The 14,210-nt window shown below is 39.2% G+C and overlaps 1 protein-coding gene across 2 annotated transcripts in view; it reads left to right on the top strand.

The window, feature by feature from the left end:
• Positions 1 to 11,656, top strand: part of SNTG2 (syntrophin gamma 2) — a 299,806-nt gene extending 288,150 nt beyond the window's left edge. For both annotated transcript variants that reach the window (XM_030038043.1, XM_030038044.1), the window contains one exon: positions 11,471 to 11,656. In XM_030038043.1, the coding sequence (XP_029893903.1) occupies positions 11,471 to 11,602 (132 nt within the window). In that variant the 3' untranslated portion in view covers positions 11,603 to 11,656. The remainder of the gene's footprint in view (positions 1 to 11,470) is intronic.
• Positions 11,657 to 14,210: the final 2,554 nt, after the last annotated feature.

Below are 14,210 nucleotides of genomic sequence, written 5' to 3'. Positions count from 1 at the left end.
AAACCCCACAATAAACCAAAGTGGTGTAGTATCTATAGATTTATTACACTATTTGTACAAACCTGTTACTGAGTTGTGTTATGATGATGTTTTACTGTTTCAGAAAGATGATTTCTGTGAAGTTGTTTAGTCAACCTATAATAGATATATCTAAAAACTGCTTCTAAAAAGGATAAACCAAAACTTTTTAAGCTGCTATATAGTAGACTTAAAATTTTAAGCAAATAATATGTGCTTAAGCTTTACCAATAAAAAGATTATGTAACATTTATTAGCTTAAAAAAGGGAATATTCTTGCAAGATGCCAAGCAATTCCTGAAACCTATTGGTTCTACCATGAATTAAGAGCAGACAATGCTTTGCAAGATCTGGAATTAAGCTGTGGAGACATCCGGTCACTACTATAGATAAGATATTACTGGTGTCTCTTTTTTTTTCCTGCAGCAATCATCAAATAAAATTGTGAAACTTAGAATTCAGATTCCCAACTGAACTTCAGCAGTTTCTAATTCAGGATTCTAGTTTGAATCATCATCTGGAGGTTTGGCTGTAATGCCTTAATCTGTACTGTTTCTGTCCTGTGATCCCAAGCTTGATGATGAATAAATAAATAAAAAGATAATTTGTCAATCATGCAGTTTTAAAAAGAATGAGGAGAACTTTGATGTGATATGACAGAGAAGAGGAAGGTAAGAGTGAGGTTCAACTGGGATTGGTGGACAAAAGCCAATGAAAACAACAGAAAAATATCTGAAGATCTATGAAAATTCTCAAGTACTCTTACCTGGGGTTGTACAGGTTGAAGTCACTTATAAAGTGATACTTCTCTATAGTGACCATATGGAAAGGTTATATATTACCTATCCTTCTAATGTTTAAAAAAAGTTGTAAGAAGAAAATCTCTAACCTTCCTTGTTTATCATAAAGTTACAACAAATGCAGTATGTCTTTCTCTGTACATCTATATTAGTAAATTATTCAGTATTTCATCAGCAAACTTAACCGGAGTTGTCTGTTGGGTCTACTGTAAAAGATATTATAATATCTGTTACAAAAGGTGCAATACTATAATAACTTGACTAGAGTAGCAGGTCATTTCCACTTCATTTCTCACAGTACTCCTTGGAGACAGAAAAGGACTACCATCATCATTTTATACATGATCATCTGTTTCAGAGAGCTCACATAACTTGTTCCAGGTCAGACAGGAAGATTATATTGGTGCAAAAAACATAATCTGAATCTCTGAATCTGTGTATTAAATCATTAGATAATCCATGTGTGTGATTGGCCAAGGGCTCCAATTCCATTGCTTGCAATGGAATTCCATTGCTTTCATACTGGATCATTCCTCTTCCTGTTGTGGTGGAAAAATCTGATTATTTTAAATTTTATTTCATTTTTATTTCTGTGCTCACTTAAATTGTTTTTAATTGGTTTTACCTGTATTTTGCTCTTTAGATACAAAAATTGCAAATCTCAGCATTTTTATGAAAATTTTATTATCTCTAAAATAATGATAAAAGTGAGTTCTAATGATAATTTTACAGCAGATTTTGTCCAGGAGACAGATTCGTTAAAACATTAAAAATTATTCTGTTGCATAGCTCTAATGAAAACACCTTGTAATTGGCAAAGTATTCATGAATATTTGTGAGGTACCTTGAAATTATCAGTTGGAAGATGATATGTGATCGGTTCATACAGAATTCTAAGTATGTATGCACCTAAATGTACATACCTGTTGTAAATGTTGGAAGAGCCCAGGAAAAGCTCATTAAAGGCAGCGGAAAGGCTGATACTAAGTAGCTGAGGATTTATCAGGATTTCAGTGACTATACCTTTTACCACGGCCTCTGCACAGTGCAGTGTACCCACTAGGATTTCACGTTAAATGGGACTGGGATACAGCTGTGCAGCCTCTCCACTTCAGATAAGTGGTATATATATTCAGGTATATGCCCACCACCTAAACCGTTTTATTTCTTAGATTTCAGAATTACAGACTCGTTGGGAAATAACCAACACTAGTACCCGTAGCATAGTACAGAATCTGCCTCAGTTTATTGTACCGAAAGAGATTTCGTAGAGCCAGATGGTACTGTACAGTGAAATGCAGCCAATGATGAGAAACAGAAAATGTCATCAAATAACAGAAGTTTCATTTTTCCTGAGTAAATGAGCCACTACATGTGAAATAAAGCTTGATACAGATGACTTATGTTCACTTGGCAGTAAACAGTAGAGTTAAGGTTGCAAAAGAATTTTCCGAATTATGTCTAATTTTATATGCTTATAAATTCTTGGGCAAAAAAAATCACATTTGGGAGTTCTATTTTTGCCTCTTGGTGACTAGTTAGAGATGATGTTTTTTCTTCTCCTATAAATTTTAAGCCAAGTGCTTCTTCCTGTGCACTTCAGTTTTAGGTGAACAATACATTTTTCCATTTAAAAAGTTTTCTGTTCAAAGAAGCTAATAAGGCCTAGATTCCTGTCAGTTGTTTCTCCTTCAGGTCCTTCTTATTCCCTACAACTTCTCATAGTTTCCTACTTCAGCACTTCCCTGAACTTACCCTGCCTTTAATACTTCCAGTAATAATTCCACTTCGACTCCTTGAAATCCTCCAAAAGTCATTGCAATGCATTCATATTACTGCCAAGTCCCAGCATATTTTTATCCAGCCTGACAACAGGGAGAAAGTTCTTGCAGGTGGTTTGTAGGTATGTGTGTATTACCTGGTTAGATAACCCATAAATAATGGGTGGCCAAGGGACCCCTGCCCCTGCTGCTGGTCAAGGCAGGAAAGGACGATGCTCTCCCTGCCTTCACTTCCCTGCAGGGTGGTACCAGGATGTCCCGGTCCCTACCAACAGCTTGTGCCACACTATTAGAAATTCAGTTCCTTTGAGGTGTCCACCTCTTCGACAAATAGGGCAAAAACTGCACACATGCACATATATGTGTTTTCATTACTTTATTTCTGTAGGAAATCAGACTCACTTTTTTAGAAGAGAGACTGAAAAATTCTGAAATTGCAACATAGCATGTAAATGGATCTGTGTGAAGCCGTAGTTCTGCAATTATTTTAAAAGGGGGAGGAGAGTGATTGATTATGAAGTATTCCTGGATTGTGGCATTAATGTAGAGTTTGTATGGGTTGTGGTCAACTCTTCCTTGGATCAGCAGTTTGGAATTCTTTGAGCTGGAGATGCCTTTTCATGTCCCTTTGGTGGGGGGCTCTTAAACCTGTGTGCTCTTCAGCCACAATGGAGCATGTTGACTACACATGTGCCTCTTACACAAAAGAAGTTCATGTGCAAAAAGATACTTGTTTTTATCTTTTCTTAACAGTTACAACTAAAAAAAAGACATGAAAACGAGAAGAACAAAAAAAAATCTCTGAATACTTTAGTACTAGGAGAGAGCTGAAGGCATGAAGGCACCTCTTTAATTACCTGCTTGGTAGAAGTCTGAAGCTGGAGCATGCTCTGTGAAAATTGTATCTTTATATAATATAAATTTTTGAAGTAAATTCTCCAATGAACAAATGTGAGTAGATTTCACACGAATAGTAAAAAGCAGCCCCCTGATGCAAAAAACATCTTCCTGCCAAATTTTAGAGTCTCAGAAGTGAGTAAGCCATTTTGGCTAGAATTTTCATTTGAAAAGTAATCTGTTGCAGAAAACTGGTATGGTAAATATCGGCCAAAACATTTTATATTTGGCAAAGTTGTATATAGCTTATGTATCTGAATACAGGATCCAGTACCGACAAATTACAAGTAATCGTAATAACAGTAGATATTCTTAGCCTACATGACATGTACCCTGAATTTTCAAGGTTGCTTTGAAAAAAAACCAAAACCTAAGTTTAATACTTCCAGGATTGTATTGATGCTTTATCTCCCTTAGCTAAACTGTAGCTACCTGGAGGATAACACTTTCTCTTCCAAGCATATTTTAATTGAGCATTTCCCTTTTCTTCTTATCTTATTTTTTTGTTCCTTTTGTACTCCTTGGAAAAGAAGAGATGGAATTAGATTTTAACAATTCATTCACCTTAGAAATGGAAAGAGAGTTTATTTATCTTTCTTCACTACATTTGCTCTTTTACTAACTTGGTCTCAAATATTTCACTGAAGAAAAAAGAAATCATAGTATCGCTAGACTATTGTGAGCCATATTGGAGCTTCAACTAAACGTTGCTGGTCTCATACACTTCTTATCTGTTACACATATAACTTAAGAGGCCTGCATATTTATCTGAGTGCATTCAGTATCCTTTCTTCAATGACTTCAAGCCTCAACTATTCTGTAATTTCAGACTGGTACAGTGGTACAGTGTGATCTGATTTTGCAATTAAACTCTGCAGCAGTTTTGCATTAATCCTGTTCTCTATGTTTTGGGTTTGTGTGGCGGGGTTTTGGTAGCGGGGCAGGGCCTGCAGGGCCGGCTCCTGTGAGAAGCTGCCAGAAGCTTCCCCGGCTCCACGTCGGACCGGCCGCTGGCCCAGGCCGAGCCCGTCAGCGACGGCGGTAGCGCCTCTGGGAGAACAGACTTGAGAAGGGGAACCTGCAGTGAGTGGGGGGATCGGGATGGGAGAGGAACCCCTGTGCGGATACGAGGGGAGTGAGGAAGGAGGGGAGGAGGAGCGGGGAGGAGGGGATGCCCCCGCAGCCCGTGGGGAGACCAGGTGGCAGGCTGTCCCCCCCCAGCCCACGGAGGGGAGCGGGGGAGCAGATGCCCACCTGCAGCCCGGGGAGAGAGGAGCCCACGCCGGAGCAGGGGGATAGATGTCCCCCAGGATGGCCGGGACTCCAGGGGGAAGCCCGCGCTGGAGCAGGCTGTGACTGAAGGACTGCAGCCCACAGAAAGGACCCACGCTGGAGAAGTTCATGGAGGACTGTCTCCCGTGGGAGGGACCCCTCGGTGGAGCAGGGGACGAGTGAGGAGTCCTCCCCTGAGGAGGAAGGAGCGGCAGAGACACGGTGTGAGGAACTGACCCCAACCCCCATTCCCGTCCCCCTGTGCTGCTGTCGGGATGAGGGAGAGAAAACCGGGAGTGCAGTTGAGACAGGAAGGAGGGAGGGGTGGGCAAAGCTGTTCTAAGGTTTGGTTTTACTTCCCATTATCCTTGTTTTGATTTGATTGATAGTAAATTAAATTGATTTTGTTTTTCCCCAAGTTGAGCCTGTCTTTTGCCCATGACTATAAGTGGTAAGTGATCCCTCCCTGTCCTTGTCTCGACCCACGAGCCTTTCTTTATATTTTCTCCTCCTCATCCCCCTGGGGCTGGCGGTGAGGAGTAAGCGAGTGGCTTCGTGGTGCTTTGTTGCTGGCTGGGATTAAGCCACGACACTTTGAAACAGGAGAACTTCAGGAGAGTGATCAAGGACAGGTCAGCAACCGTTTTTCTTTCTTTAGATTTACTGTATTTATCTGAAATTATATTTATTTCATATTAGTACTGTTGAGAGATATGGCAAATTAAGGAGAGTGCAAGCAAAGCTCTCTCTTTACAGCAACATTAATCTCTAGCATCAATAAAAAACAATCTAGCACTCGAGCCCTTCTGTATTTTTAGTAACATGTGTCTTATGTTGCTGAAGTCTGGCAGTTTACTACTGAACATCTTGAGATCTTGAAAAACATTTGCAAGATGATGGTATATAAGAGTTAAGATTTTGCTTGTGTGATGGTGTTGGACAGTCTGATTGCGGTTGGAAATTTATTTTAATATTTGCTGGAATGGGTGAATTTAGTTGGCTGCTCTTAAACAAGCATGTCCAGAACAACTTTTCAGATGAGTTTCTTGTGCATTAGTAAAGTTTACATCTGCCATTGCCACATATAAAAGTGTTTCAGATTTAGCAGTAGGTATTGGCATTTGGAATCACTCAAGCTGAAAGTGAAAAGCCATCTGACTCTTCCAGATCCCTGTAGAACACTGTTAAAAGACTTAAGTACAATTGATAGAGTTGCAATTAATTTGGCACTGAATGTTGGCATGATAGATCTGGTTCTTATGCTTGCAGGGTAAGAGCACCATTGTAGCTTTTCCTTCTGCTCTTTGTGTGAATGACAGTCACAAAGAGGAGGCCAAATAAAAGTTTATAGCTGAAGAAGCTTTCATACCATAGCTGATAATTTATCTTTGTGTGTTTATAACAGTCTCGACAAGCTGTGCAATACTAATACATTCGTTTTTCTCAACCATGCTATAGCAACCAAGCCCTGGTATACTTGCTGAGATATAGAACTGAATTTAGAATTTCCCTTCCTGTTTTGACTTCCATGTGGACTGGAGCTAAAACCTAGATACCTTTATCTGTCCTTTTTTTACAAAAGATATGGTTATCATTTCAATCTGATTGAAATAATATGCTGAAGAATACAGTAGTAATAGTGCTCTTGTGAACAACTAATAAACACTGAGGCTTACCAATGTCCTTAAAGAATTCATGAAATGCACAGGGCACAATAACACTATCTGTCAGTGTCTCTATTATCTGCCTTTTATGTGATACAGGCTCATGTCTTGTTCAAATAGCGATTCAACAGCTCTCGGAAGTAATCAATAAAATTAAGTGTGTGCGTGGTAATGATGCAACAGGCCTGTCAAGCTCTTTATGATATGTAATAAATCCAACTCTCATAGGTGGGTGGACAAAACAAGAACATGTATTTTTCTTACTTGGTTGTGCACATGTAGTGATCGAGGTCAGTGCAGTGTGTGCATTTTTTATATTCTCAGTACCAGCAGGCAGTTTTGCAGTCTTTTCCTCCCACTGCTTTAATCCAATCTTTTATATTCTTGTCTTGCTGTCTTCCCTCTAGTGCCCTTGTTGTATTTAATCCACTTATTAGGATACATACAGTAAACTGAAATAGCTTTGGTTATTGAAATATTAGACATGCACAGATTCTTCTAAATACACCAAAAATAAACTGACAGTCTTAATTAAAGAAAAAAACAGTGATCACAGATAAGGCAAGCAAGCATAAGGGTGGTGTTACATGATGTAGAGCAAATAAAATGATCAGTTACTCAGTCATCTGCCCGGGTCGATATGGAGGGGAATGTTGCTTAAAAAAAAAAAGAAAATTATTAGAGCAATGCACTCATTTGAAAGAAGTATCATTGGTGTTTTTTCCTAGGAAAAATTCACATTACATTCTAAACCTGAGAAAGCCAGATTTCCACCCTTAAAACTACATTCAAGATAGTTTCTTGCTAAGAGACATATAGTGTCCATGTCCTCTGACTATGCAACATCTACATTTCCCCAAGCCAGAAGGCCATCCTTATCTTTTAGCAAATCCATGTTTCCAAACTAACCCCCCATCCTCTTCCCCTTTCCCTGTTGTACTTTGCATGCAAGCTGTATCCACCACCAGAACACCAGTTCTCTGAGCAACCTCTATCCTGAGCCTGCACAAATCCATACCCCAACTTTTGCTTTGGATTTCCTCAACATCTGCACCTAACTAGCCAGCTTCAGGATTGTGAAGGCAGCCAGCGCAGACATGAAACATCCTTCAAACACAAAGCACCACAGCCTAACCCCCATTTGTGGTCTCCTGGGTCAAAAACTACTGTGATAAGCTGCATTTCTGGGAGCTTCTGGTGCACGAGGCCTCAGGCAAACCCCACCTCTCTGATACCACCATAGTGACCACATCTAACCGAGCCCTGCAAGAGGACACCTCCAGAGCTCTGCTCCTCTTTTATGATCCCAGATGATCGCTCACCCCTACAGACAATGTAAAATAGTGAAGATATGAGAGAACATGAGAGAAGTGAACCAGCTGGTGAACTGCATGAGGAGCTTACATGACACCTATTTGGCTACCCAGCTCTATAACAACTTCCCAAACTAGCATCACTCTTGAAAATAATCCCCCTAACTGAGGGACTTGCAGTACTAACTGGAGAAAATACACTGTTGTCTTCACATAAAACATAGGTTTAGCAATACTGCTCCTCTTTCAACTGTGCGTAGATTATCTTTTATAGAAATAAGAACATACTATTAGTATTCAAAAGATTATTCACAACAGATTAGACAACTTCTCTCAGATATGCAGGAGGGACTACTGCAGTTTGATCCATACTCTGAACTCTGATAGAAACAGAGAGGACTCTGCAGTAGGGGCGTTGGGAAGGACTGACTCCCAGTGATGAGACATTCCTGTCTTTTTCTTTTTTCTTATCCCAAAACTATTCGCATGTCGTTGTGAGAGCAACGAAATCCTGCCTACAATCTATGGTAGGTTACCTCTGATTGCTTATCTTGATAAACACGTATAGATTAGAAGTGCATAAAGCCAGAGCAGAAAATGGAAAGCTTTCTGAAGGGCTCTCCTCTCAGTTCATTTGGCTGCATTTGGTCAGCGTGTTGAATGTCAGAACCTGAGGTGAAATTGTTGGATGATTTCAGCTGATTTGGGAGCAAATCTATGATTAATGTGAGTGGGTTTCTATTATAGAATATATTGTTTTTAAAGACGGTAATTCAGGAGGTGTTAGCCCTTTACTTGAGCCAAGAACTGATATACTGAGGCCTGTATTATTTCATATTGAGTTGTATTTCATTAATACTCATGAGTGTGTACTTCATTTTAGTTTTATAAAATTTAGACAATAAGAGTTAAGTAATGGCACTATTTTTTTCTGAAAGTGTTTGTATTAATTTTTATTAATATTTACAGTAGACATCTACTGTCAATAAAATATATTTTAAGAAACTTATTCCCATACTTGCTCCATAACTATCAATCAAAAGAGAAAAAGCAGGGTTTTAATGCCAAAAAAAAATCAGAATAAAGATTACATGGGCTTAAATTCCTCAAAGGATTTTAACCAACATTCACACTTCATTTTTCTTTCACAACAAGATCTAATTTTGAGTACGACGCCCAAATGATTACTTCAGCAACCAAATGCCAGTTATTAACAGTTACCTAAGTGCTTAGTTTGACATAAGTTCTCAAGAGATTTTTTCTTCTTTTAGCATAATTATTTCTTAATTTGTTGACTAGCAAGTATGCAAAAGCAGACATTTGAGAGAGTTTTGCCTCTTCCCTCAATGTTACCTTATTTTCTCCTTATTTAACTAGGCATGAATGATAATAAATAGCACATTCTGCTTATTGGTTATATTGATTTATGCCCCTCTTTTTTAATTAGATGTGTTTTGTGTTTGCTGTTCTTTATAATCTTGGAAGTGTCAGTTTGTAATTTGTACTAGATATCAAATTACAATAATCTGTTTTAAATTGCTTATTTCTTCAACAGTTAGCATCAAAAATGGCTACACATTGTTTCTGAATTCAGATACTTTTCTTGGAAAGTTGTAGGAAAAACAGTCAGCAATTCCAGAGAAGAATTTCTGAAGGGAGGGGAGAGTCATTCCATTTATGTTAACATATTCTCAAAGCTGTTTAATTGAGAAATTCTTGTGTTTCCAGGTTCTGGAAAGAGTTAAAATTTGTTTGTCTGATGATGACCGACCCAAGACAAATTATTATACGCATCTAAAAATCTCTGCTTACATATTCTTTGCAGGACATAGGGGCTGAAAGCATTGTTCTCTTAGGCTTCTGTGTGCACTGAGCAAGCACTATAAGGAGGACAGCTTGGTGCTGAAACTTTCTCTCTTCCAAGGCTACCATGTCTGAGAAGGTCTTTCCCTGTAGTTTTTGTGGATGTTTCGTAGAGGATAGAGGCATTTGTAAGGCCTGTTACACCACAGGAAGAGCCTGTCTTGGGAGCTTGTTGAATATCATTCTGTAACTCTTGTTGTCCAGTAATATTGCTTATTGTCACCTTATGCTGGAGAGAGCAGACAGTAACAGAAAATTACATTTTTCTGGGAATAATAAATTTGCTTAGTGGAAAATAAAATCCCTGAGACAGTGAACTATATGTGCCTGAGGTTGTGAAGAAACTGTGCACAGGTTTAAAAATCAGTAGAATGTCATCATCATGAAGTAGAGCCCTCGAATATTGTCAGGGTGTAATGGTTTCTTTCTGCCACTCCTTGTCTCTCTTTTCCTTTGCTGCTCCTTGCTTCTTACTCATTTCATCTGCTCCAGTGCAGCTCCTCCATCAGTTGCGGTCCTTTTGGGGGTGGTACCTGCTCTGCCATGGAGCACCTCCTACTGCACTGGCCTTGCTGCCTTTTGGGGGAATTTACTGCTCTTTCTTAAGTACATTTCCCCCACGGCGCCCCGGCCTTGTCTGCGGGCCGAGCGGTGCCCTGGGGTGGGCGGGCTGGAACCGGCTGGAACCGGCTGGAACCGGCTGTGTCCGGCTCAGGGCAGCCCCGGCCGCTCCTCACAGAGGCCGCCCAGCAGGTCCCCCCACTACCAAAAATTTCCCAGTTATGCCCAATATGGGGTCACAAAATCATGCCCCACAAATACTAGCGAACAATTTAAGACATTCATTAGTAGTAAAACCAGTCCTGCCTAGTAAATACATGGCCTTTCATAGCAAAATGGTGTGATGGTGAGCTTTTCCAGAACAGTAACCTTGAATTCCAAATATTCTGTTTGAGGCAGTTTTGTTGAGAAGATACTATAAAATACTGTGATAGGAAAAGCAGAAGTCCAGTGCTTTGCTTTTTGTTTAAAGGCAAGCATATGGAGTGTGCCTCAATAAACTACTATGTAGCCAACATGTTATTGAAAACTCTTCTCCCCAAACCAAAAACTGTCCCAAATGTCCCCACAATATATTTCCCAGCTGCAGACTTTACAAATAGGAGCATCATGTAAATTGAATATGTTTCTTGTATTATATTTGTTGTCATTGTATCAGAATATCACTCCATTTCTGTCTGGGGAGATTGGGAAAAGGAATTTAACTTGTGCACAGAAGGTGAAATACATTCTAAAAAGTCAAGGGAATCTGTGAGCTGGTTAAGAGTAACTCTGCCTTTCTTTGTGAATTAGGGCATGTGAATTTCATACCCAGCCATATTTCTGTATGCAGGCTGTGGTGTGACTTTATCTTAGCTTCCACACTGCCTCTGGCCTCCCAGCTTGCTTATCTGACTCTCCTTCAGAGGCTGCCAAGTATGTGTCTTCCTCACCCTCCCCAGCTCTGACTTGACACCCCATCATCCTTAACTTATCAAATACTTTAAAATATCTTGCAATATTTGAATGTTCTTGCAAGTTGAATGCTTTCATTGTCGAAGCTGAGTAAAATGTAAACAATACAGTAGCACAGAGTAAAAACTAAATTGACATGCAGAACTGGCAGTAAACAAGGTACGGACATAGAGCTTTTATTCTTAATACTTTTCACTTTACAATTCCCTATAAAGATTCAAATTTTCATTTGAAGTCCATTGTTGTTTTCTGACTAGTCCGTTCTGTATTTATGTAAAATGTTTATAAACCTGAATATAAATTCACATTTTCTCTTCTTTTTTTTTTTCTCTTACTTCCTCTTTCAGGAACTGGAATTTCAGGATCTGACAGCAGTTTTACACTGTATTCACTCCTTTATAGCAGCAAAAGTGGCATCTGTGGATCCAGTATTCATAGACAGTCAGAGTATTGCAAGAAAATATATGTACAGTAACTGATACCAGATTATATGTCATGACTATGGAAAATAAATTATTTTCTTAAAGAAAGTAGTTATTTCATGCACAATATTGCAACTTTGTGATTTTATAAGAAGTCTATAGTTGTGTTATCTGTAACGTTAAGGGTTTTCACAATCCGTTAAACATTTTGAATCTATGAGTTAACAAATATTAAGTCAAACTGAATCAGTTTGTCATATTCAGCATTAATCTAAAATTCTAAGTGAGTATTCAGTCAATAATATTTCTGGTGTCATTTTGATTTCTGCTCTCATGGTCATACATACATACTTCCCCTTATTAGATAGAAACATGGAATAACATTTCATAGAATCATAGAATGGTTTGGGTTGGAAGGGACCTTAAAGATCATCTTGTTCCAACCGCCCTGCCATGGGCAGGGACACCTTCCACTAGACCAGGTTGCTCCAAGCCCCATCCAACCTGGCCTTGAACACTTCCAGGGCTGGGCTGTCCACAACCTCTCTGGGCAACCTGTTCCAGTGCCTCACCACCCTCACAGTAAACATTTTTATTCCTTACATCTAATCTAAATCTACCCTCTTCCAGTTTAAAGACATTACCCCTTGTCCTATTACTACATGCCCTTGTAAAAAGTCCCTCCTCATCTTTCCTGTAGGCTCCCTTTAGGTACTGGAAGGCTGCTGTAAGGTCTCCCCGGAGCCTTCTCTTCTCGAGGCTGAACAACCCCAACTCTCTCAGCCTGTCTTCATAGGAGAGGTGCTCCAGCCCTCTGATCATCTCTGTGGCCCTCCTCTGGACTCGCTCCAACAGGTCCATGTCTTTCTTATGTTGGGGGCCCCAGAACTGAACACAGTACTGCAGGTGGGGTCTTACCAGAGTGGAGTAGAGGGAGAATCACCTCCTTTGACCTGCTGGCCACGCTTCTTTTGATGCAGCCTAGGATATGGTTGGCTTTCTGGGCTGCAAACACACATTGCCGGGTCATGTTGAGGTTCTCATCAACCAACACCCCCAAAAGTGTGTGTCCGAAATTTGGCCTCTAAGTATGTTTTGAAAAGCGCTGGGCACACAGACAATTTCTACAGCCTTCACTGTAGAAAAGAACCAATTATTGAAGACAAGTGCCATAGGAGCTGAGCTTTTATCTTGCTTCTATATGTTTGAAAAATTATAGTTCCACAGTCCAGTTCTTTCATGGCCTGAGAGTTTAGGTCTGGCAAAATACTAAGTACTCTGTTTCAGATCAAGGAAGAGAGTTAAGCACACACTTGACTCTAAGCATATGAAGTAGCCCCAGTGTATGCACAATGTAATGTTAAGTATGTATTTAAATATCGTGGTAGATCAACTGAAGAGCTTTAGACTCTGCTAAGAAGCCTAACCATAGGCACTCAGTTTTAGAAAACTTTCCATAGGGTTTTCTTACCTATTAATAATGCTTCCATGAATCATTCATTTATTCATTCATAGATTGCCTTGACACTATCCTTTGATGTGATGCTCTGTATGGTTGAGAACAGCTTCTTTAATGATTGTTTTGTTTGGAGGAGGAGGCTCCCAGTATAGGGTGAACGTAACAAAAAGTAAAGATTTTTCTGGGCTATCTACCTTCTTTTTCCTACAGCCCTAACCCTGGCTTATACACAAGCGAAGTGGGTTTTGTCCTTGCTAAGGAAATAATATGGTTCCACTTTTCACATATTCCTAACCTTCCTTCTGAAATCATCTTCTTATGTGCACAGATACTACTTCCTGCTACTGAAAGATTACATAAAAGGAAGATGTTTTAATCTTATGGCATATTCCCTGTAAATAATACTAAATATTGCAGGTTTCTGTGATAGAAGTCTCAGTTGTTCTCAAGTGCAGTTTTGAGGCAGCATCAGGTAATTTTTTTTTTCAAGAAAATAATCAAAAAAATCAAGCAAGAAGGATATCCTAAATCGATACAATGGATATGGAGCAAATTCATCAAAGTTCTCCCTGAATTTTAGGAGTCTAGTAAAGTGTCCTGCTAAAGTAAAAGCCTAAAGTTACTGTATCCTAAGGAAAAGAGGTAGGTGCCTTTAAAAGCTCTCAGGTGAGAAGTGTTTCTACGAACTTCAGTGCTTAAATTTAGTCAGAGGAGTTCCCCCTCTCAGGTCTAAAGGTAGTTAGCTGTCTTGGCAGACTGCAATGGGGCCTCAGTCACTTACTTTAAATGGATGCTTATCTGTCCACCTAAAGCTTAGGCACAAAGAAGGTGCCTAAAGTAAGTGATTTGATCCTACCATAAGGATTACCTGTTGCCAAGTGTTATCCACAGAGAAATTCATTTGAACAGTAGGGACTCTGTGTGCAATTCCAGTGTCGTTCACGGTTCTAATGTTGTTTGCAAGGAGGTATAGTAGGAGTGCTAATTCCTGCTAAAACAATATTTAGCAAAGGTGAGAAGTATTTTTATTAATTGTAAATAAATATTTATAGCCATTATGGTATTTTTAAACAAATATCATGTCAATTTTATATTCCTTTTTTTTTCCAAAAAATCAAACAAAAAATTGTCTTTCTCAAACATGCTTTTATTCAAAATGTTTCATTTAATTTTCAGCTTTCCATTTTATTTTCAGCTCTTTGTATT

Source organism: Aquila chrysaetos, chromosome 15, assembly GCF_900496995.4.
Source record: "Aquila chrysaetos chrysaetos chromosome 15, bAquChr1.4, whole genome shotgun sequence".
NCBI classification, from domain to species: Eukaryota; Metazoa; Chordata; class Aves; order Accipitriformes; family Accipitridae; genus Aquila; species Aquila chrysaetos.
Note: the sequence above shows the minus strand (reverse complement) of the source record. Positions and strands in the feature narration are given on the sequence as shown.